At 44.0% G+C, this 24,341-nt stretch overlaps 1 protein-coding gene across 3 annotated transcripts; it reads left to right on the top strand.

The window, feature by feature from the left end:
* Window positions 1-545: 545 nt before the first annotated feature.
* On the top strand, window positions 546-23,959 carry dachc (dachshund c). Of its 3 annotated transcripts, none has more exons than XM_079280985.1 (11): window positions 546-1,143; window positions 8,331-8,440; window positions 11,246-11,356; window positions 14,439-14,617; window positions 15,999-16,119; window positions 16,224-16,349; window positions 20,683-20,870; window positions 21,517-21,664; window positions 21,956-22,084; window positions 22,289-22,393; window positions 23,582-23,959. In XM_079280985.1, the coding sequence occupies exons 1-11, from the start codon at window positions 560-562 to the stop codon at window positions 23,641-23,643; spliced, it is 1,863 nt and encodes a 620-aa protein (XP_079137111.1). In that variant the 5' UTR covers window positions 546-559; the 3' UTR covers window positions 23,644-23,959. The 3 variants fall into 3 exon arrangements, with proteins under 3 accessions (XP_079137111.1, XP_079137112.1, XP_079137110.1); XM_079280986.1 differs by having other exon boundaries at window positions 21,514-21,664; window positions 23,606-23,959; XM_079280984.1 differs by having other exon boundaries at window positions 21,514-21,664.
* Window positions 23,960-24,341: the final 382 nt, after the last annotated feature.

Below are 24,341 nucleotides of genomic sequence, written 5' to 3'. Positions count from 1 at the left end.
ACAAATAACTACAGTAATCAAGAAGTGCTTTTTTCAGAGATAATAGGCTACAAATATACAACTATGAGTCACAAACGATGTTGTGGGAAGCTGATGCCATGAAGGTTTAAACATGCTTTGAAAGAAGACGGATTGAGTGCCATCAGAAGCATTAATATTAAAGTGTCGTTAGGCGTTCATAAATAGGCTTATCCAAAGTTTATGTAGGCTAATCTTTGCGCTCTCCCTCTCCTCTCTCTCCCTCTCTGGTAATGTGTCTCTCACTCTCTAAGAACAAACCCAGGCTCCACCTCTTTATGATAATGTGACAGTAGCATCTCCAGCTCGGAGACAAGCCTCCTCTCTTTCTCATTCAACTATGTGATCTGTTTTTTCCCCCACACACGGACCCTGTCTCTACTCCTCTCCTCTTCTTGTATCCCCCCCCCCCCCCCCTCTTCTCCTCCTCGGCGCACTCAATGCGCAGCTCCCTCTCCTTCGCAAAAGGAAACCGCATTTGTCCGGCGAAAGTTACTTTCTTAAAACAGTTTGAAGTTTACTTTTGTTTAAATCCTCGGACATGACTACCATGGCCACTCCGGCTGCTCCGGCTCTGCTCCCCGCCGCTACACTCGGGCACCACCCGTCGCCGAGTTCCGTCTCTCCGGCCACCAACTCCCCGTCACCTGCGGCCACCTCCGCCGCTTCCTCCCCGGCTCCTCCGGTCGCGCACCCGACGCTTCTTCACCAGTTCAGGGCGGACCTCTTGCTGGCGAACGGGACCCCGTTGAAAACCGGCGGAGCCCCGGTGTCCGGCTGCGCTAAGCCGGTGTACGCCACCCCGTCGCCCGTGGAGAGCACGCCGCAGAACAACGAGTGCAAACTGATGGAGGTGAAAGGTGCCAATCTGGCCTCGTTCACGGTGAAAGACACGGAGCTCATCTGCCTGCCCCAGGCTTTCGACGTGTTTCTCAAGCACCTGGTCGGCGGGCTCCACACCGTCTACACCAAGCTCAAACGACTGGACATTGCCCCGGTGGTGTGCAACGTGGAGCAGGTCCGGGTGCTGCGGGGGCTCGGGGCCATCCAGCCCGGGGTGAACCGGTGCAAACTCATCTCCAGGCAGGACTTCGAGACGCTCTACAACGACTGTACCACCGCAAGGTGAGGCGCGCGTGCTGGGGACAGGAGAGAGGGGGGGGGACAGTGCGACCCGGTCGTGATGGGGCTGATGTAGGGTTACCCGACTGATGTTTGAGGATGGGTGCAGCAGGTGGGGTTATCTAAAGCAGGTATATTTTAAAGGAGGGGACAAATATCATTTTAGGGACTTCCACCCATCTTTAAACTGTCTGACATCAGTCTGCAGGTCATGACAAAAACTTCCAGGATTCATCACAAAAATCGAAATACTGCAAATTGTGAGTGGAATATTTATCTTTAGTGAAGGTCATTAGGTATAGTATACCTAATGACCATAGTATTGAGGCCCTAAACCAAGGTGATGGCTTGATCCTCATCCGTAAATAGTTGAGTCTCAAGGTTTGTTAGATCGTTAGATAGTAATATAGTTAATGATAAGTTTGCAACAACTTTATGGGGTAGGCCTTTATCCTAATATTTCTGTAATATTCCAGGACTTGGCTGTAACTTTACTCTGATACCTGCATGATATTCCTCTCAATTAAAAACGAATAGAGTCTTCTACAAGCCACAGTTAAACGTGTAAGCGTCAGTACACAGGGACGAGGAATATTCCATGAGTTCATTTATCTTAAAATATGATTTCTTTAATTTGTATCGGCGGTTGTATATTTACTTCCTCACTGCTGGGCCTGTCACTATTTACCATTTTGACAGACGATAAAAGCTGCGATGTTGTCGACGATAATTCATTTTAGTAATCCTAATAAAACGAATCTTTAAAAGTTTGTCATGTTATCAAACACTATGATCTCTCGCTCTCTCTGACACACAGATACTGTCTCTCACTGACACACACACGCATAGACACATGCACACATTGAATCTGACACTGTCATTCTGAGAAATTGATTCTTCACAGAAATTAATTAATTTTCATTTGGCCCCAAGCGGCAGCTTAAATCAGGACAAGCTCACTCACTCACTCACTGATCCCTTTGCTCTCTCTCTCTCCTCCCCTCTCCCCCTCCTTAATAACTCGCTGTCTTATCATATCTACACTCTTTAGCCCTGAGCATCAGAACAGAGGAGATGATTAAATGAATTCTCGGTATTTATGATGTGATTATGTAAATTAGCTGTTTTGCAGAACTCCAATGGTGACCAACTACATGGGTCATCAATCCAATGGGCCACAGAGATGTTTGGATAAAAGGGGCCATCATTTGGCTGGGATTTGTGGTTTCCTGGTGCCTCAGTCTGCTGTTGTGCAGACCACATGCTCATAACAGCATGGCTTTGAATCCAGTTGAGGGTGGATTAGCCTTAGTTAGGGGAATTTATATTATTTGATAGTTAATCCCTGCTCCTTGGAGCATGGATGATCCAATTTACACCTGCCATTAAATACAGAAAGAGGATGTGCCAAGATGTGTGCAGATAGACACCAAAAACCACCCTGATTCTGCAATGTATTGCCGACTTATTCTGTTGTGTTTCTTGGGTGTAGGTCAAATAATTCAGGTGCTTTGTTATGGCTCTACTTTTAACTTTACGCTTTGATGCAAGCTTTGACTTGTTGAGAAAAACCCAGAAACGCATTAAAAATAAACACACCGTTATTGAGAATCAGCTCCCGGCTCCATGTGCACGGATTAGCACCTGCGCTTAAGCGTCTGAGGCCCTCCAACCACGACACAATCCAGATGCATCTTCAGGCTGCTTTGGGATTTCTTCTATGTCAGGTGTTAATGGGAACGTTGTTATACAACCGCTGAAAATACACGGCCTCCGCCGTCTCTAATTATCCACACAACACTCAAACAGCCTTTAGTTAATGAGATCTGAAGACATCACTCGACTGAAATCTTCAAACGACTTCCGTGATTCTTTGTCTGAGGGCTTCAAATGTGCTGCGGTGGCCATTAGCATCGGCCCTCCGAAGTAGAAGTTTCTAAGTAATCCCTGGTGTGGATGGAGCAACATACAGGAGCAGGTAAAAAAAAAAAAACTAAAACGTGGGACTTTGGATGGTTATCGTGAAAGCGGGGAAGGCCAGTTCATCTCCAAGAACACGATGTTACGGCTTTCTGACAGCGTCAGGGCTCAGCGAGGGTTTTGTTACTGATTAAGACAGCCATCACTTATTATTTTCCAGTCCAGCACAGTCAGACAGGCTGGAGGGGAAATAACAGCCTTGTCTGATAGTTTAACATGACTAACAGAACGCTGTACATGGATTCCTCCTGTTTATTCTTATTGGCTGTTTGTTCAATTCATTGGCTCTTTTTTTAAGAATAAGCAAAACAGAAATTATGAAAATGTCCTTTGGTTATCACTGTCTTTCCATCGCCTCTTTGTCTCACTCTTTACTCCTGCTGTACACACACACACACACACACACACACACACACACACACCCTGACCACTGACTCATCAAACCATGAAGAAGGGCAGACTTCACCCTCAATCAAAGCCTAGTTATAATTCATGCATAGGTGGCACACAAACACACTCTGTCATCTCCTAACACACAAACTCACACGGTCACGCCTGTGTGTTTGCTGGCTTTTGCTGCTAAATGACATTCGTTCCACAGAGAGAACATGGCGTGTAGGAGGCAACCTGATCCTCCGTCCTTTTCTTTCTCCCTCACAAAGGAACAGTTTCAGTCTCTGTTAGGAACACAGCATCAAACAGCTCGCTCAGGTCAAACTGTGTGTGTGTGTGTGTGTGTGTGTGCGCATATATTGTACATATATACCGTTTGTAAACTTTGTGTGGAGTATCCAAATGCCAACCCTCAACATGAAAGTTGTATAGTGTGGCGAGGTAACAAGATCTCTTGTGACTTTTTAACAAAGCAGGTTCTAATAACAACACATGGTTTCTGCATTTGTGCGTGTCAACATCGTTTACACACAAAGACCGGAAAGGTAGCACAAGATATGTGTTTTCTAAGCAATGCTACGACAATAAGTTCACCTAAATTACAACAAAACACAAATGTATTTTATCATTTGCTACTTGATGTCTACCATGCAGATAGTTTTGATTTTCTTTGACTATATTTTAGTCGGTGAATGGAATTTTGTTGATGACGGTATAACAAGTGCCTTTCCAGAAACGATGTCCTTGTTACTTGATGTTACAGATAATGGTTTTCAGATGGCTTAATTTCTCTTTCGACCTCCGTCTGCAGAAAAAGTCCCCATAAAAACGGTGTTTTTTTTTCTAATGGCATGAGCACCACACACAAAATAGCGCTCACCTCTATTGTATCGGGGTGGAAGCAGAAAACTCTGCACCTCAAAGTCTGGATACCACGGGAGGTAAAAGGGAAATTATGCTCTATTATAATTTAGGTTGAGTAACCCTTTAAGGGATATGTTACAAAAAATGAGTTCACAACTGCGTTCTTTGCAGCAACTACAGACATTTATGAAGCGGCAATAGAATAAACTTTGGGCAAACAAAGAACAAAAAAAAAACGACTTCGTTAAATCAAACAATTAATGATAAATGAGACAAAGTGGCCTGCGGAGTGCAACAAAAGCTTGATCTTTGTGTTTCTCTGTGGCGAGCCCCGCGTTGTGTGTATGTGTGGGAAGGTGGACTCCTCAAAGCCGAGCCCCACCGCCACGCCATAACTCACTGTCAAAGTCAGCAGCGTTAGGATGAAGGGGAGGATGGTGTGTGTGTGTGTGTGTGTGTGTGTGTGTGTGTGTGTGTGTGTGTGTTAGGGTGGGGTGATTATCTCAACTTTAACCTCCGCACCCTTTTGATGTTTTATAGAGAAGAGCACGGTGAGATAGAGCGGGCCTCCATGTCTTCCACTATGACAGGTTTTAATAGGGTACATACAGGCGCACACACACTTTTGAACACACACACACACACACAGTCTTGACATCGTCTTGACCCTGGAATGTGGGAGAGGAATGCAAGGCGGTATCAGTTTAGGAGATCAGATTCTTGCCGTGATCAAACGTCCTGTGTGTGTGTGTGTGTCTGTTTTGTCCTGCCTGCTTCTTTCATGACATCATCACACAGGCTTTCCTAATAACAATGCCGCATAAAGCTTTTTTTTTTTTCATCCCTCGATTTTGAGAGGAAGATCACAACATCAATCTTTCCCTGCGTTCTCTGACCAGCAGCATAAGTCTTCCTGCGCACGGCGACAACGATATGATTTATCAAACCGGACCGTGACGGCGAATACAAACCCCGTGTGATAAACACAGATTGAAAGGATGGGAGCATGGGAGCTGTAAACCGGCGCTAATATATTCCAAACAAAAATCTTGTTTGAGCTAGTTCTCCGACACACACACTCGCATAAACACACACACACACACACACACAGCTGCTACCTATCAGCACCTCAGTCCCTCCAAGTCAGTAGCTGTTCCACTGTTTTGACTGCAACACTTCCTCTGCTTTTATTATTTTCTTTTTCCACACAGTGTCTGTGTGTGTGTGTGTGTGTGTGTGTGTGTGTGTTAGCGGGGAAGAGAAAGATCTGTCATCTTTGTTATGTTTTGTTTCTGTTCCACCTGTGCTAAGCTCCAGCTGCCATGTTTGGCGTTTCATGTTTCAGGTAACACACACACACACACACACGCACACGTACACACTAGGCAAAGCTAAGCTTGGAGGGCAGAACTCAATGTACAGAGTACCTTTCTTTTTTTAAATGAGTGTTTGTGTGTGTGTGTGTGTGTGTGTGTGTGTGCGTGTGTGTGTGTGTGTGTGTGTCTGTGTGTGTGGCCGGAGCATTGGCATGAGGGAGGACGTCTGGGTGAGATTTTAATTAAAGTTTGAGACAAAGAGGTCATAAGCCATACACCCCCTCCTCTACACACTCACACACCTTATACACACACACACACATACACACACACAATGAACTGTTTTCTCTCTCCCCCCTCCTCTCTCTCATTCCATCCCCACAGCTTGATGACTTTTCCATGAAAGGCTTTTTCATTAATCCTACCTCAGGGAACCGGTGCTCTCCAACCTCACACACACACACACACACACTCACAAAACACACACACACACGCATGCTCAACACACACATAGACCTCCCTCTACGGGTCACTTTGATGTATCAACGCACTTGCAGACTAAACACAAAATTAGGTTCCAGTTCTTTCTGCCTGCTAAAATGCAACATATACACACACCCACTAACAAGAACACGACACACGCACACAGTACACACAGGCCATTAATTAGTGTGTGCAAATAAACAGTAGTCAGGGAAAGGGAAGCGGCTGCTGTAAAAACCAACCACAGACTTTGTGGTCTCTGTGTGTTTTATTTCCCCTGACCGGTGTTGGCCTCTGCATTTGTGTGCATGTGTTTGTGTGCGTGTGTGTGTTTGTGTGTGTGTGTTCATTCAAGGTGTTCCAACATCAGTTGCAGTGGAACTATGTTGCGTTACCTTTAAACTTGAGAACTAAAAATACATTTCCTGCTTTTGTTAAGCACAGTATGCCTCTCTATATGCACTGTAAAAAATATTGTGTGTGATGTCAATGCACCCCCGCCTCCGAAAAAACAACACTAACAGACAGACAGACACACACACACACACACACACACACACACACACACACACACACACACACACACATGCACTCACAACTTCATCCTTCTTGCACATTCCTGCTGTCTGTCTGTCAGGGTGTGTGTGTGTATATGTACATTTACCTGAGTGTGTCCCTCTCACTGTCTATGTGTGTGTGTGTGTGTGTGTGTGTGTGTGTGTGTGTAGGTGTGTGTGCGTGTGTGTGTGTGTGTGTGAGATATCTGATGTCAGCTGTCACATCCCAGTCAGTCTGGGCCCATAATAAGAGACAATAATAACAACTCATTAAAACTGAGGGCAGGAACTGTGGAGCTCATCGGCTCATCAAATTAACCTTTGAACACTTCATACACACACACACACAGACACACACATATCACACACAACCACATACACACACACACACCGGAGTGCGCTCTCACACACACATATCACACACACACACTCACACACCGGTGTGCGCTCACACGCACTCAAGCTACCTGTTTTTCTCCCACAGTTAGTGACTACCCAATCTTTCCTTCTGTCTTTTTGTCCCCCCCCCCCCCCCCCTTCTCAGCCAGTGGGTGTGTCAACAGGGGATTGGTTCTTTCTGCCGGGTAATTGATGAATTATATGCAATATGCAAATGAGGTGCCATTAATCTCCTGACTGACAGCTTCGTTTATGGGGCCTTAATGACGGCTGGATTAGATTCTAATTAAAATCTGCTCAAAGACACCTCACGCTAGGAAGCTGCTGCTAGTCCATCTCTCCCCCTTTTTTTTTTTTTACTCTACTTCCCCACCTTTTCTCACTCTCGGACTCTCCCTCTATAGGTTTATTCTCCTCTCACTTTACATCTCCTCATCTTTCCCTCCATCTCCCTTTTCATCTTTATTGTTGTTGATTCTTTTGTCCTCTGTCACGCGTTTTTCTTTCCCCTCTTCCTTCCCCCCTCTTTCACTGACTCTGTCTTTTAATATCAGACACACACACTTCACAGACACATATACTCGCCCACACACTCATGTGTTATCCAATGTCAGGTTGCTATGGAAGGAGATGAGCTGCGCTGCTTGTCATTAAGCCTGATGTGGCCCGTGTCATTTCCCCTGTCAGGACATTCACACCGTTTAGTCAGAGCCAAAGTGATGTCTGACAGCTTTTCACATACCTCCTCCAGGATTGATTGAGCATGCCCGGCTCAATCAAACCATGTGAATCTGCTTGTAGTCGCAGCCTTTATCGAGGAAATTTGTGACATGGCGGGAAAAAAAGGGAATGAGGAAAGGATGGCGAGGGAAGGAGGCGAGCAGACACATTTAATAAGCAAACAAATGAATGAGTAAGCTGAACCGTAATGAGGTGCTTTATTGATGCCATAGGGAAACTCCTTTTTTGCTTGCTCGTATCCACAGGGAGGTCATTTTTGCTGTACAGAAGCCTTCCTGCAACCGCTCAGGTTTCAGTGTTTTGCTTGTTGACACTTCAGCAGGATCAGAGGTTTACAGACTGAGGGGCAGTTTCTCTAACCAGCCCACCCATCCCAGTCGCAGCATGAAAAAAGGGAGGGAGTATTAAGTGTTAAAGTGCCGAATGACTAATGTTATCCTGTGTTTTCTGCCTGCAGTTCGAGGCCGGGACGACCGCCCAAGAGGCTGCAGAGTGTGACAGAGGGCGGGACTCACCACATGCTGTCCCACAGCGGTCTGATGCATGCTGGGATCATACCTCCTGCAGGTGACCACCCAGGCCTCACTACGGACATATACCTATGTGCACTATGTGTACAGTAGAAACGATATCACAGGCACGCATACTAAACAACCACTGTTGAGAGTAGTAATATCTGACACCATATACTGTGCATCTGAAATAGACACGTTTGACATATTGTAGTTCCAAAATATATTTTCCACGAAAGTGAGGACAAATACATTTTTTAAAAATCTATAATTTGTGTCTTAATTTAGCTTTTTTTCTCGCCAAATCACAACGTAACACGGAGAACACGGAAAATGGCGAAGTAGATATATTAACAAAAACGTTCCTTGTTTGAAACACAAATTGCAGTGACTGACACATGTAGTTAGGTTCAGTTCTTTCAGTGCAAAGATTTATGTGTAAATATCAAAAATAATTGATCAGAATAAATGAAAGAATAAATGATAAAATACAAAACAAATGTTTTGCTCGTCTGACTCAAATACATGCATTTAATTGAATGCATTTTTTAAATATAAAATGCATAATTGATATCGTTGCTATTTGGGAGACAACAGTTCATATATTATTTGGTGATAAAAGTCACTTGGCTCAAAACAAGTCAATTGACTTGCCAGTGTATTCTGTATCAAAGATCCATTAAAGGGAGAAAAGCCTCTCTGACTCTCTCAATCCCCCTTTTCGTTTTTCTCAAGGTTTGTAATTCTTCAGAACTGTACAGAAGTCAAAGTGGGAATCCCTCTTTTGGCTCCACGAGCTGCTTTAAACAGTGAATTAGTGACACATTGTTGCTCCAGCCCTCCGAGGAGCTGCTGGCAAAGTTCAAATTCTGTTCTCTTTTCAGCTGTCGGAAAGTGAAAGCAGCGACCTGGCAGCCAGCTGAGTTACTGCCATCGGTTTAGAGAAAAGAGCAGGTTGCTTATGCAGGACAGACACAGGATTTGGCGGTTTTCTACTTTTCCTGCAGATCCCCAAAATGATACATTTTTACCCATTATCAATAGTGTGAGGAGGCGGGGTTCTGGGAGGCAGATTAGCATACACACTGCTGACACTCGAGGAGCAACTCATAACTTGCAAGTTGGCCTTTTATTTCTTGAATTATAAGTACACAAAGTCGAGCAAGATTCATGATATATAAGCCTTTGAAATGACCTTTATTCTGCTTTAAAATGTCCTGTTTGAACACAAAAACAGGAGTTCAAATGTTTAATTTGGTTGTGACTAAAAATAATTCTCGCGTAAACGACACTCAAGCCCATTAATTGTCTCTTCAATTATGAAGTTGTCGGATAATTAAACTATTTTTAATGTATGAGCAGGTGAAAAGACCAGCATAAATAATTGAATGTAGGAAAATCTATTATTTGTAATGTCAGAGTCTGTTTTGTATATTTGAACAGTTAGTCAACTGCCTGCTTAAGGCCATACTGCTGCTTGTTCTTGTGACAAACAGTGTGCTTGAGTGGGTGTGTGTGTGCGTGTGTGTGTGTGTGTGTGTGTGTGAGTGCGTGTGTGTAGCACAGAGAAAGGGAGAAAAGTAATTGTCGGCACCTCACCGCTCTCAAAGTTGCCCTTGGCTTTGTGCTCTTCACTGCAACCTGATCTTTTCATTCCCTGCCTCAAAAGAAGCCATTTTCTGTTAGCTCCGCTTCCTCTCACTGTTCAAAGGTGCTTGAGAGTGTGTGTGTGTGTGTGTGTGTTGTGCATGCGTGAGTGTTCAAGAGCATCTTTCTCAGTGGGAAAAGAGTCTTTTTCCACCAAAGGAGAGGGCACGGCAGCAATGTCAGCGCTACTGATTAGAGCTGGCCACATGAGAGGGGAGAAAGAGACAGAGAGCGGGAGGACATTTGAGCGTAAAAGGCAGGGAAAATCTTTGATGTCATCCTCCTTAGTCTCTTTCTCTCGCCTCATGCACTCACACACACACACACGCAACACGGTGGCTTATGTCCCGCTGTGATGCTGACATTTGAAAAGGTAAAGTAAGGAGAGGGGATGGGAGGAGAGCAGGGAAGAGGGCAGGAACGAGAAAGAGAGAAGATGAGAAGAAAAGCAGCAATTTGTTGTGGTTGTCTGCGTCTCAGACGGACAGACTATTCACAGCAGAAAAACCCGTCGTGTGTAACAAAGACATAGCACTCAGCAGCTCAGTTTGTTGCAAATGTTCAGATGTATCCAAGATCAGGAAATTAAGACTTATGGTTTGTTTGCGTTTCCTCAAGTCGTGTTTGCACAGTTGTGTGGTTTGTCTAACTTTAATAATTCCCCGTGTTTGTCTGCATTAGTGCGAGGGATATTTGATTTTCTGTGGCATAAGAGGGACTTTTAAAGGTTGATCTGTGGGTCAAACTACCTTCTGGGGTTCAAGACACAAATTAAAATGCGGCTCAGCCCTCCTGCCACATTTTGTCACTCTCCATTTCTTAATATCCAAAAGTGCACAACCCCTATTAAAAAGTATCTTTGCTTTTTTTCCCCTAATGCTTTTAATTTGCACTGACAAAAGAAGTGCTCTCTGGCTAAAAGGTGGAGCTGCTGCCGCCGGTTCGTGTTGCCCTGTGTGCTGTGGGATGTGATGTCCCTGTGTGGGAGAGATGAATGTCTTGGCTTGTTCCTATCACTGCTGATTCCCCGGCAGACTAAATGGCCGGTGCAGCGGTGCAGTCACAATGAATGGCTGGCCTCTGTCTTCCCATGACAACCTCCTGCCTTCCCACTGCTCTAATCCTCCACCGGGGGCCATTGATCTGCCGCTTATTGATTCTTCTTCTTCTTTCTTTTTCTTCCTCTCTCTCTATATATCTGTCTCCCTCTCAGATCTGTCTGCCCTGGCCAAGAAGATCAAGCTGGAGGCCATGGCCAGTTACCACAGCAACCAACAACATGGCGGGCCAAACGGAGAGAACGGTGACCACAACCACGGACTGAGTGAGTGTCGTCCTCTCACACACACACACACACACACAAGCGTCGGTCCGACATATTTAGCTGTGGTCGTATAACACGTCGCTCTGTTGTCCGTACACGTCTGTGATGCCAAGTCAATACGACTTGAGCAGCTGTGTTTATGGGCAGCTGCTGAATCAAGCTGATTAAAACCAGGAAGTGACATCACCGCTCCTCACCGGTACGGTTTCCTTTGCGAGACGGTGAACGCAAAAAAACAGCAGCAATGAGTCAGTTCTTCAGATGAAGTTAGAAAATAAACATCTGGGTCAGGTAATCCAAAGCATCAAGAAATGAGGAGATGCATTTCTTTTATCACCAGGTTTTTGGAGTTTTTAGTAGATTGTTAGAGGGTGAATATCTCCTTCAGCTTGGATTTGTTTGCATACTTGTGGGATTCAGTGAGATGAGAAAACACAGTTGGTCATCCACTCTGCAGCCCCCAAAATATTGCCGGTAAATCATTAGCACACATTAGTCATCACATCAAGAGAGCATAGACCCACACCAGCTCCGTTAGTCATGCTCAGCGTGGCATTCGTCTGTCATATCGAGTAACATCAGATCAGGCTTTACTGGAAGACAAGTCTTTGCATTTCAGAGTGAAGTAAGCAGTGTGTCCTCATCCCTTTGGCTACTTGTGCCGGTATAATATTGAGTCATATGATATTAAAAACTGTTCCTTTGCACCGATTCCTGGCTTCGCAGTAAAGGAAAGTCAGCCAGCAAAAGTGGAGCGCCAGTGGACGAGACCAAGCGCACCCGGATGATAGAGAGATGAATAAGATGAGAGGCTGAAGCCAAATCAATAGTCTTCTCTCTAATTCACTATCCCGAATGCAAACGACAAATGCTGGACAATCGATAGGGGAACGGACGCACACGCACGCACACACACACACACACACACACACGGGCCGCACCGCCCCCACTGTTATCGACAGGTTAAAGCGACATCAGTGTGTTTAGACAGATGACGGGGCTTATGGGGGTCTGTGTGGAATACACTATCAACCTGGGACGCATACACACACACACACACACACACACACTCACCATGAGGCGCATACCGAAGGCTTTAGGACAGAAACTGTCCTTGTGTTTTTGAGGCAAAAGTGAAATCACTGTATGTTTGAGCCGAGTACCTTTATGTGTTTGGCTTTGACTGCGTGTGTAGTAAATCTTTTTCCGTGTCTGTGAAACGCTCCCAGCCTTAAGCATTGTTTACCATTGCGTACACTCCGTTACAACTGCCGGCATCTGTGCGCAGTTAGGTGGCATGGTTACCACCAGCCATTATAAATCTGTAAAGCCTAATCACTGTTAATGATAGAGTCAAGTGGAAACACACACACACACACACACACACAAACATACAGCGTAGGCATACATACACACATAAGAACGATGTGTTTTTTCCATACCGCCACCCACGGCCTTATGGGAAGGATAGGCCCCTACCAGGGCTTTAACCACTACAAAGGCAATCTCAGATTACACACACGCACACACTCACAAATGCTGAGTGTGACACCTTATGGGCTGGGGAAGAGCGGGGAGCAGCCATTTCTGCATTTAACAAGATCTTCTGGGAAATTTACAGTAACTGTTTGTGTACAGTAATGGTTTGTTTGGATAAACATAAGAGAGGCACTTTGACTTTTGATGTTTTTTAATGAAACATAAGAGAGAGTGATGGGAGGGCAGAGAAAGTGAAGAGAGGGGGGAAAAGAGAGTTAAGAAGAAGGAGAGTGAAAATGAAATTATAGAGGTGGGGGGGGGGGGGGGGGGTTACAGAAGTGGAGCGCCGGGTTCTGAACCAGGGCTTAATATTTGGAGTTGGCTGCTCGTTTATTGTCGGAGCATCTGGTTATTTAGCTCCATTCAGACAGATCTTTTGTTTGGATTGGTTTCTGCTCTGGGCAAGTGAGAGACTAATCTGCCAAATGCACAAAGCACTGCACATATGTCCGGCGAGCCCGACTCGTAAAGTCAACGCCTCACTCTTTCTTTCTCAGTTTGCCCTTTTCTTTTTCTTTCTCTCTTCTTTTTTCTCTCTTTCTCTGCTTTCCATCTATTATTTGTTCTGTTTCATCCCCCCTCTTTGGATAGGCTTTTTTTTGTTTCCGTGCACTCGTTCTATTATTTGTGACAATTGTGTGGAATAGAGTCCAAGATTTTTTCCTTTGTGTTTATAATTACCCAGCGTGCATTGCTGGCCCAGCACCAGGACTGCCATCAGCTTCTTTTGTTCCACTTCCTCCCTGTGTTTCTTTTGTTTTTGTTTTTCCTTTTATTAAATGATAAATATTTATGTCATTTTCTCCCCCCCCCAAACAGGATTGTTTGTTTCATGAATAGAGGGACTGCAACAACCCACTAGGGTGCTGTTGAGAGGAAGGATTTTCTTTAAAGATAGTGGATGCCTGTGTTAACGAGAGGAGTGCGAACAACAGATTGGCCAAGATAATAAAGAGTTTGGTTTGAGCCGCTGAAAATGTGTCAGGTTATCGTCAAGAACGGCGAGAAAGAAAAGTTAGATGCTTTTTCTTTAATTCCAGAGAGGCTGTGTTTGTGCTTTTGTGTTGTAATGAGCAGGGGAAGTGTCTCTCCGTCATGTCCTCTTCTACCTCCCTCCCATTTGCCCCTTCTCTCCTCCTGCTCTTATCTTTTCCCACACTCCACGTCTCTAGACCGCTCACACACATATTTTCGCGTCGTGGTTTAGAAGCAGAGCGGTCATCCAGGTAATATTGACTTCACAGAGGAATGACTTTGGAGTCCAGTTTGAAAAGATGTCAGTTCAGTACACGGCACAGGGCTGAGCCTTTTAAATTGTGATGGATAAATACAACTGAAGCAACAATGAAGGAAGAGGGAGAGCAGACCTGTTTCATGTTGGGTGCATGTAAAGTGCAGCTTTGATGGCCTTTAAACAGAGCTGCTGGTCTGACCTTCTATGAGAACCAAGAGACTCTTACTGTAATCTCCTGTGCACTTCCTCCTTCAATAACTCTGTTTTCTGTTCTATTTTATTCTATTCTCCCCCCCCCCCCCACATCAGTTCTGGATCAGTTGCCCTTCATGATGATGTCACATCCTCTGATTCCTGCCAGCCTGGCGCCGGCCTCCGTTTCCATGGCAATGGGCCAGATGAACCGACTGAACACGCTGGCCAGCATGGCCAACGCGGCGCGTCTCCACGCCAAGCCCCACGCCAGGACCCCCACCTCCGTCATTAAGGTGAAACCCAGAGGACCGCCAGCGCGGTGGATCTGACCATCAGAGTCCATGTGACACTCGGAATCTCGTGACATGAGTTTTACTGTCTCATGACTTTTATTTACATAGTTGTTACAAGATTACACGACATTAAATAACTTGCTTTCAACATACACAGACGTATTTTCTGTCCCTTGGAATTCAAGATCTTCAGATCAGTATACGTGAAGAATCACGTTTCTATGGTTGCGGCTAAAAAAACGTCAATTGTCTCGTGGTGGGTCCAAGTTCTGGATCACTACCATAATGTAATCAGTTGTTCTTGGGCTTACGGCCAATCCCATATCTATTCATAAATATTTGAGATATTAGACAGAAACTCTGACCTTCTCAGCCAAGTTGGCTACTTTGCTTAAAAAGAGTGTTTTCACTCTTAAGAATAATTTAAATGAGGTTTGCAAGGATCACAAATGTTGCCAAATATTTCAGATTGTCAGCGTCAGTCCTCACAAAGTCTGACATTACACCAAGTCCTCGTCAGCAGCAGGAAGTACCGTCTCCGGTCGTAATTTTAACGGTGCATTGTTCAACCACTGGGCGGTCCCACAGATGATTTAAGAGGCTGATTGAAGTGAGCACCAAATTTTCCTGTAAACACCAAAGAATACCAATATATGTTCCCAAGCTTTTACAAGAATAAAGTTTTGTTTTGACTACAGGTGATTTTGTGGATAACTCTATTCTGCCCTAGAAAGCCCAAACTGCTAATTGGGACCAATTTTTCGACACGTCTGTTTTAACATACAAAAACTATGATGACATAATAAAAATGTGTAATTTCTGCGAGAACCTGGCGTTGCACTGCAGTCAGCAAATGCTAGAGAGCTGTATCAAGTTAAAGCTGGCATTAGCTAAAACTAAATGGACTTAGTGTGATTGAAAAACATCAGTTTTGATGGTAAAGTTCAGTTTGTTAACCATCATAACTTTATGAGAGAGTAGCTATATTCAGTCATGTTGGAGAAGAAAAACAATTTCAGCAATTTAGCAGAGTAGCACTAATTTCCGTGTCTGTTTTTGACTCTAAATTGGAATTCCCCCAATTTGGTAAATCCTATTATGCTTGTAGATCGAGAAAAAGACAGTAGATAGAGATACACAATCCCTATGAAGTTTTAACTGTGAGTAACCAAAATAAAGTATTGTCTTAAACAATCTAACAACTTTTCTCTTGCATTCACTTAAGATCATCCAACCCAGAATTCAGCATCTTCATTTTTAATCAAATTAGTCATCCTCAAAATGCCATTCAATGGAAGCATAAATACATATACATTTTTGTGTGGTTTCTTTTATTGTTTGTTCTGTACTTTATAAGCCGATATTTCTTGTTGTTTGGTAGGAGCGTGTGCTCGACAGCCCGTCCCCCTCTCCCTCATTGGAGGAAGCTCAGATGTCGTCCAATCACAGCAGCAGTGTGTCCAGTTCACCGTCCCACACAGAGCGCTCTGCAGAAACCACACGTGCGTACTAACCTGTGGTACAGTGAAGAATGCTCCAGCTTTAATGATACCCGAGAGGTATTTCTGAGTTGTGACCTTTTTGACTTTTTACATTTTGGTTTCAGACCCACATGATGACGGCCTGTCATCAAGGCACAATGTGTTGGGGCACTCTCCTGGTGTGGCCAGAGAGACAGATGGGACCTCCATGGAGTACAGCAAGGAGAACAAGAGGAGCCACGCTGACAGAGGTAAGAGTCACTGTTATGTTTGTATAGCTTGAGTCCGTATTGGATCTGGTTTAGCAGAACTTTGCTCTTTTAAAAAAAATGGAAGGAGTCTCTTTCTGTACGTCTGGCATTCAATGTTCTCGTCAACCCTTCATCCGATCGACTTCACACTTGGTGGGTGTTTTGCTGAGGACTCAAGGAAGTGCAGTGTCGATTGTGAGCTCTGGAGATCTTCGGGACATATGTACTAGTATTGCGTAATTAAACACTGTTTGGTGTATTGAGAGGGGACCCCTATTAACTGTGACACCGCCAAAAGGCATGCTGGTTACAACTTGCACTCCGTAAATACGAATTAACGAATTTCCCCCTGGGGATGAATAAAGTTTATATCTATCTGTCTATCGATCTATCTATCTAAATATCATGGATGTATGATAAGGACTAGATATGGAGCCCCTCCACACTTGTGGTATTGCAGCAAAAAATCGGGCCTAAAAGCATTTTTCCCATTGGCCACCGCTGTAAAAGAGACGTCTGTAAACTGACACTTCGAACTGTAAACAAGACCAATCATGACTTTCTGTTATTTATGATCCACAGAGGTTTTTATATCTAGGTTCACAATGTAAAGTCAACATGGGCGGGGCCAGCGGGCAATTACCAGAGGAATAAATAGGCGACATCTTGGGGTCCAGCATCCACTTCTTATCATACATCCAAGGTTGATGTTCGCGTGAGCTTGCGCACCCACGTGACGCGTATACTCTAGCCGCGTCGGGTGTGAAGTAGTCTGGATGAGCGGTTCACTGGAAAGCTACAAGCAGCAATAACTATCTGTTTTGAACGAGCACTGCACTAGTTACTCAAATCTGTTGAATAACAATGTCAGCTTCCACTTCAAAGGTCAGGTTCCTGCTGTTTCCTGAGAATTTCTTGTTACAGTCATTAATCATTTAATGACAATTAATGAGCAATGATTATTTCTCTGCCAAATCAATTGCTTTTGAACAAAGTCTGTCAATACGGTTTCCATCCTATCCATCCATGTCATCATTCAGGCTTGTTTAAACACGTTTGTGATGGTTTATTTAACACTATTTAAATAAAAGAGAACGGGTTTTCGAACAGTCTGAAAAAGAAAGAAATATCTCAGGTAACAGGATTCACTGTTTCACCTCTTCTTTCCTCCTCCTCCACCTCTCCACTCCTCCTCTCTGTCGGTTGCCCCCCTGGCTTCCCGCGGAGAGCAAAGACAAATAATTCTGCAAAACAGGGCTCCATTAGACCAGGAAGCAGTGTTACATTAGTGAGCCATTTGCCGGGCCGCGGCCTAACGAGCCAGGCGGCCTCCCGTGCTCTCAGCTGGACCTCATCTGCATAACGACCGCCTCCCTGTCGTTAGGGCCCGCGTTGCCACGGCGCTGCAACGTCAGTTGTTTGGTTCTCTCTGTCAGGGAGGTTTGCATTAGCTTAATGAGGACTGCTCAAGGACAAACAGTCAGCAGAAATCTACAGCGAGAGAACGAGAGAGGGAGAGAAACTGAGTTTGTATGTGTGTGCACGCGCCTGTGTAAATGTATTCTAATACTGAATCACATTATTCAGTAATCGAATCTAAAAATCACAAAGGCCTCCCAGGTAAGGTTTCAGATGCTGTCAGGTATCTGTGAACATATTGACAAAGCAGTGACGGCACCAACAACGTGAATGCCATGCATCGCGTATCGCATTGATGCAATTGATTTTTAATTGATTTTGCTGCATGCAAATGAAACACATGTACATTTGCTGGATTGCAGGCTTTTGTGTTCGACCTACAACATCACAGGATAGGTTTACCGTGGATGGAACAGAGTTTCAAAGAGCACTTCAGCGCTGTCATTCTGTCAATCCATTGTATGATAATCTCTGAGAGTGTGTGTGTGTGTGTGCGCGTGTGTGTATGTGAGTCAGTTTTGGCTGTGTGTGCTGTTTCAGTAGTCTTTGAACAACGTATCCATGCAGCAAAGATCAGAGGCCATCCCTGACACCTCACTCCCATGCACCAAACATCAGCAGAATTTTATTCTCTGTCTGTCTCTCGCCTTCTCTTCCTCCCTCCCTCCCTCCTGTTCTCTTCCGCTGACTGGCAGTCTTCACGTGGTGAAGTTCATTAGCCCTGGGGACGGATGGGAGAGGAATAAGAGAGGGGAAAAAGAGAGATGAAGTTGGGAGAAAAGAGAAAAACAGACAGTGACCTTGGTTAGGGAGATGGGTAAATGATCAAACGAGCTGGCAGCCGTGTGTGTGTGTGTGTGTGTGTGTGTATTTATGCCAAACGTGTGTGTGAGTGTGAGGTAAAGTAGGCGTAAAACAGTAACTCAATAAAGGATCAGTCACATCCAAGGAGCCTGGGGAGCCCACGCTGCTGACTGCGCACTTCAGCGGCTACGAATGTGTGTGTGTGTGTCTGTATGTGAGCCACGGGAGTGTAGTTGGATGCCCTCCGCTGAGCTCGCCAGCACCTGCTAATTACCTTTCTCTACAGAGCAATGCTTTTAGCGAGAAAGAGGGAGAAAGAGGAGGGAGGAGGGGTGGTATTGCTTCTCATCTGTGAAACACCTTGAATGTGACAGTTGCCAAGACGTGAGGCCGAGGCGGTGTAGGGGAGGTGGGTGGATTTGGAGCAGAAGATGCTGTGGTCAGCTAAGTGGAGAAAACACTGTCATTTGTCACAGACAGAGAAAAGTGCCAGATATCACATCGCACGTTCACACTCGTCTCTGCTCCAGTAAGCGCCGGACTCCCAGGACGTCTTCGTCCTCAGTGGCTCGGATGACAGTGAACGCAGAAAGTGAGAAACTGCCTGATGTGGGGGGGGAAAAAAGAAAAATGCAGAAGATGGCTAATCTTCATCTCCCCTACTGTCAGGAATCAGGAACACGCAGTTCTCAGGTTTACTAACAGATGGTCATCCATAATGCAGCTTCTTAGCTGTTTTCATGGGAGACGTCAAGCTGTGATGCATTATCAATAGGCAGAGTGCCATCTAATAAAGGGTAACCACGTTTTCAAAACCACAAACCAGGGCTTCTGTAATTAGTGTAAACATCTATTTACTCTTGGCCTTGATATGTTTGCAAGACATTCTATCTGTGTATTTATAGAAATTAGCATTCACCCTTGATTACATATTGTTGCTGGAACGATGATCATTTTGTCGGTTTGAACATGAGTCAGTGGCACAGGAGAAGACCGTATGTAAACTTTATTTACACAGCACACGTCAAAATAACACTTTCAAGGAGAAAAAGATCGATCTCGATCTCATGCTGACATCTTGACTGCACTGATTGTATGTTGCTTTGGATGAAAGCAACTGTCAAATGAATGTAATGTAATATAACATTTAGAAAGTGTGAAATCCCTCAAATATTAAGTTGTAAGTGCAAGAAAAAGACAGAAAACAGGTGAATTTTTTTGTTTGAACTTATGTTATATATTACCGCATTCCATTCATACAGTACAGTTTGACGTCGTTTCACTTTCCATCATTGTCTTTACAAAATTCCCAGCTGCCTTGACATCTATCCAGTTTTAGTACTAGTAAGTAATACAATAAGGTGTAAAAACAGGCGACTTTTAGGATGATTTTTTTTTTAATGATTTTCGTTACCCTAAATATTAATTTTGAAGTTGTCCTCATTTCAGAAAAGAAAGTAAGAAAAAGACTGGGGGTATTCTATATTTGTATTCTTGTCAACAAAACCCAAGAAAGACCAAACAATGCGTTCATCCACCTCCCAATACTTCCTGACTTCCTTACCGCGGTGCTCATCCCACAGCCCCTCTGTTCCTGCTGAAGTCATACATCTTTAAAAGCAGCTCATAGATACACTTTCATTTTTCTTAAACTGCCATGGTTTTTAAAACAGCTGGGCGCTGTAGTTTTGAGCACACCTTACTCCAAGAGGAGTACACTGTGCATTTGTGGGGGGACTACTTTCAGTCGCAGATTAGCATTTCCAGCAGCAGAAATGTGTACTTAGGAACGACTCAGAACAAAATATCCCCGCCCATGTTTGAGGTAATGAAGGAATATGTTACCCGGTGCAACAATGTGACTCTGTGTGTTTTTAAAAGTTTTTTTTTTTTTGACAACAAGGGAGGTCTGAGGCACAGAGGAGTCGGCTATATCAGCGTTTGGCTTCGCAACAAATGCTCGTTCGTAGGATCAATTCTTTGTTGGATTTGCTCTTGTCATAGAACAATGTATAATGTGTCTGCAAAAGTAAAGTAGAATAAACTGTAAGCCTTTTTGTGTTAAACTCATTCAACGAACTAGACATCAAAATGTCTCTCTGCCCTCCAGATAACAGCTCCTTGGCCGCTCAGACAACCAGGGAGAGCTGTGATAGACAAGTCTACCAGAAACCCCCGTCAGGCTGCGAGAGGGTATCTTACCCCGCAGGACAGAAGCTCCCAGCAGGTCTCCACCACACTCCCTTCATCTTCCCGGAAGGCTTGTCCTCCATAGAGACCCTGCTCACGAACATCCAGGTGAGGCTCTGCTGGGGCTTTATTATTATTATACTCTGAGATGAATAGGAAGGGCGATGAGCCACTCTTTGGGATTTCCTGAAATGGTAAATAGCAGATGAGGCAGACATTTAAGATGTGCAGTAATTGGGATGGGCGTGTGCTGACCTGCTTCTCATATTTTACATGTCTTTGTTATAGAAGAGTCACAATGAAAGCTCTCACCGGCTGGGTTTTCACAGGAAGAAAAGGGGGGAAAACAAGTTGTTCTACCTCATCTGACCTGATAGCGTGTAGTTAAGAGATCACTGTTGACTGGCATGAGGTTCAAATCAAATGTATTTCTTGTTCTCTTTTCCTGCCTGAGGAAATCCAGGAATTATACATCAGAGTAAAACCACAACATTGCATGAGTCAAATAATTTTTATCTTTTCATTTTACAGTGAGGTGGTTTACATGATTTTATAAATACATTTTTATATTTACTGCAGCTCACTTTCAATTATTTCGATTTATAAAACACACTTTGCCTTTGTTAAAGGGAAATATTTACTTTGGGTGGAGAAAGACGGTGTCTCTGTGAAGTGCTTGAAGAGGACAGATGCCTCTCCTGGCTCCTGATCAGTGTGTAACCTGTTGATGTGTGGCTTTTGTGTCTCCAAGCAGGGTCTGCTGAGGGTTGCCATAGAGAACGCCCGGGCGCAGGAGAAGCAGGACCAGATGGAGAGGACAGAGCTGAAGATGGAGCTGGTCCGAGAGAGGGAGCTGAGAGAGACCCTGGAGAGGCAGCTGAGCATGGAGCAGAAAAACAGAGGTAGGCATGAAACAGCAGAGTAAACTCTGCAGAGTGAACTCTGTGAACTATACTGTACTTTCAGTGTAAGTCAACTGAGCCAGTAGCATATTGGGCTTATTTACATACTGTTGTGAAGATCCAGGACACTCAGGAAGCAGAAATATAACACATTAACTAACAACAAATTCCTGCATGAATGGATACAAATGAAGTCACGTTTACAAAATATTTGAAGCATCTGAATAACTTCATATGCAAAACACATTTACTTGACATCCTTTCTTCTTCCTCCTCTTCTTCTCTATTCAGTTCTGATCCAGAAGCGCCTGAAGAAAGAGAAGCGGAGTAAGAGGAGACTACAGGAGGCCTTGGAGGAGGAAGTCAAACTGCGCGATCAGGCAGAGCACACCCTGCTGCACACTGCCAACACACACACAGGTACACAGGCACACACACTGTTTTGGGAGGTATCATGAATTCCTTATGGGGCTTATCTTTTTTTTTTGTGAGCTTAAAGTTCTCGCAACTGACGTGATTCTCATTTTCATGTTAAATGTCACCAAGTCTTCTATGCCACCTATAGCCTTGACTGTTCATTTGCCTCCAATTAAGTGTCTTTGTTAATGAATGACCAAATTACAGGCCATCAATCATCAGCAGCCCCTCCTCACACAGAGCCTGTGACCCGGGACGTGGATGGGAGCAATCACGACGACAACAGGCTGGACACCAAGGCAACAGTACAAGGTACAGGTGTCCAGAAAACAAATGCCGCTTCCTCAGTGTGTAGCTGTGGAAACGGCTTCTTATTCTCATTGGAAAATGTTGGAGTTGTGCAATTATTAGAAGGATAAAAGCTGCTGTCACTGCTGTCACCAAATGACAACTTAAAGGAAATAACGTAATTACAGAGTTTTGAATTTGTTGCACATGAAATGTGTGATGTGTGATGCCGACTGTGTGATCTTTTAAGTGTGAGTCGAGTTCTTAAAAGAAAGTATGAAGTAATGTATTTAACTGTGAAGGTGAGTGTATCAACATTAAGGCACTGCACCAAGTTTGTGGTTGCTGAATGATAATTAAAAATGACTTTTCAGTGTAAGAATTGTGAAGTAAACTGTGTTATACCTGCTGCTGGGGATTTATTTAGCTCCAATCAACTGAGCTGGGGCAGCAGATTTCATTATTACTCACTGATGCCTAACTGAGCAGTCTACTGGAAGGGTTTTTTGGAAGATTTCACAGGGAGACCGCTCCTGAGAAGTTGAACAAAATGAAATGAGGCGTGAGGCAGTTCACTGGGACCACCATTTTAATGGAGATGGGCGTTTAATATATTTATTTTGCCAACGTTATTGTCTTCACAGGGATACATTAATGAAACAATCCCACATGTAACGTCTCGAATAGGCAGAGAAAGAAATGGCCGTGATCTCTAGCCCGGCCTCATCAAAAGAGTGCGTGGTTCCAGCCCACCTCTGCTCCGCGCCGTGCCAGGACCGCCGTACTGGACAGCGTGCTTGTTCAAAGCCAATTTTTAATTGAATGTCAGTGAAGCAAGAAGAGACCTGGCCACTAATTAACGGCTGTCTTAATTGTCCTCGTGACGAGTTTGTTTGGACATCATTTGCATAATTAACACCCAGTAATAAATCATTTAAAGGGGAATTGTCTGTCAGACAGCAGGGCAGGATGTGGTTCCTTTGTGCCAGGAAGTTTTATCGCCAAAAACAGGGATCAGGGGCCGAAAAAGACTTTCAACTGAGCCTTACTTCATAATAATCTTTTATTAATGCTCTTAGGGCAAGGTTATAGGGGACAATGTTCAATATTGTATGACTTGGTAGCATTTTCTACCGTTACAGTCACTGTGATCTCACCTAAATAATCTGTCTGTTCATTATAACTTATAGAATTGTGATTGTGTTTTATTAGACTGGATTTCTTTCTGGATTTCAGAGGGCAGAGTGTTCCTGCAGACCAGCGGGATGTACTGAAGACGAGGTGGCAGCATGGACGGATGAATGGATAGATGAATGGAAGAATAGAGTGATGAAGATTCCTCATTTATGAGGGATACAATAGACAGGCATGCGATATGCACATCTCCGCCTCCTCGAGAGGACCCCCCTACATTTCAAGGGTGACATTTGAACTTTGCCATTGTTCTCGTGTTTAATTTATTGCATTGATCAGCGAATCTCGGTCGTAGTGGGAACAGTACTTTATTCTGATGATGTGTTTGACTGTGTTTCTTTCAATCAAGGTTTTTTAGATCCGAGATGAAGATGACCATATTTGTTTTTGTTTTGTCAGTGCTGTTTATCTGGACACAAGTGGCGGATATAACTTGTAACAGAGTTGTGTACATATACAATATATAGTCATCATTTTTTGTTATTATTATTATTATTATTATTATTATTATCACAAAAACATATTGGCATGTTGTACAGTCAGTAAATGACTTTTATTGTGTATGTTATGCAGTAGTGCAGTTTGACAATACAAACAATACAAATTCTTTTTATTAAATTGTGTCAGTGCTTCTTTCTTTGTTTCACAAGTGCAGTTTCTGAATGCATGAGTTTTACATTGTAGTTGAGTTGTTTTTGTGACAAACAAACTTTGTTTTGTGTGTGTGTGTGTGTGTGTGTGTATGTGTGTTAGGAGGGGGAGGTCCATGTGCTTGCAT

Source organism: Melanostigma gelatinosum (genome assembly GCF_949748355.1).
Source record: "Melanostigma gelatinosum genome assembly, chromosome: 12".
Taxonomy (NCBI): domain Eukaryota; kingdom Metazoa; phylum Chordata; class Actinopteri; order Perciformes; family Zoarcidae; genus Melanostigma; species Melanostigma gelatinosum.
This window is presented reverse-complemented; position numbering and strand designations above follow the sequence as displayed.

Excerpts from the sequence above, each read along its gene's own strand:
- dachc (XM_079280984.1), top strand. The coding sequence starts at position 560 with ATGACTACCATGGCCACTCCGGCTGCTCCGGCTCTGCTCCCCGCCGCT. Across the intron at positions 20,871-21,513 it reads CCCTGCTCACGAACATCCAG|CAGGGTCTGCTGAGGGTTGC; the intron begins GTGAGGCTCTGC and ends TGTGTCTCCAAG. Across the intron at positions 21,665-21,955 it reads CATGGAGCAGAAAAACAGAG|TTCTGATCCAGAAGCGCCTG; the intron begins GTAGGCATGAAA and ends TTCTCTATTCAG.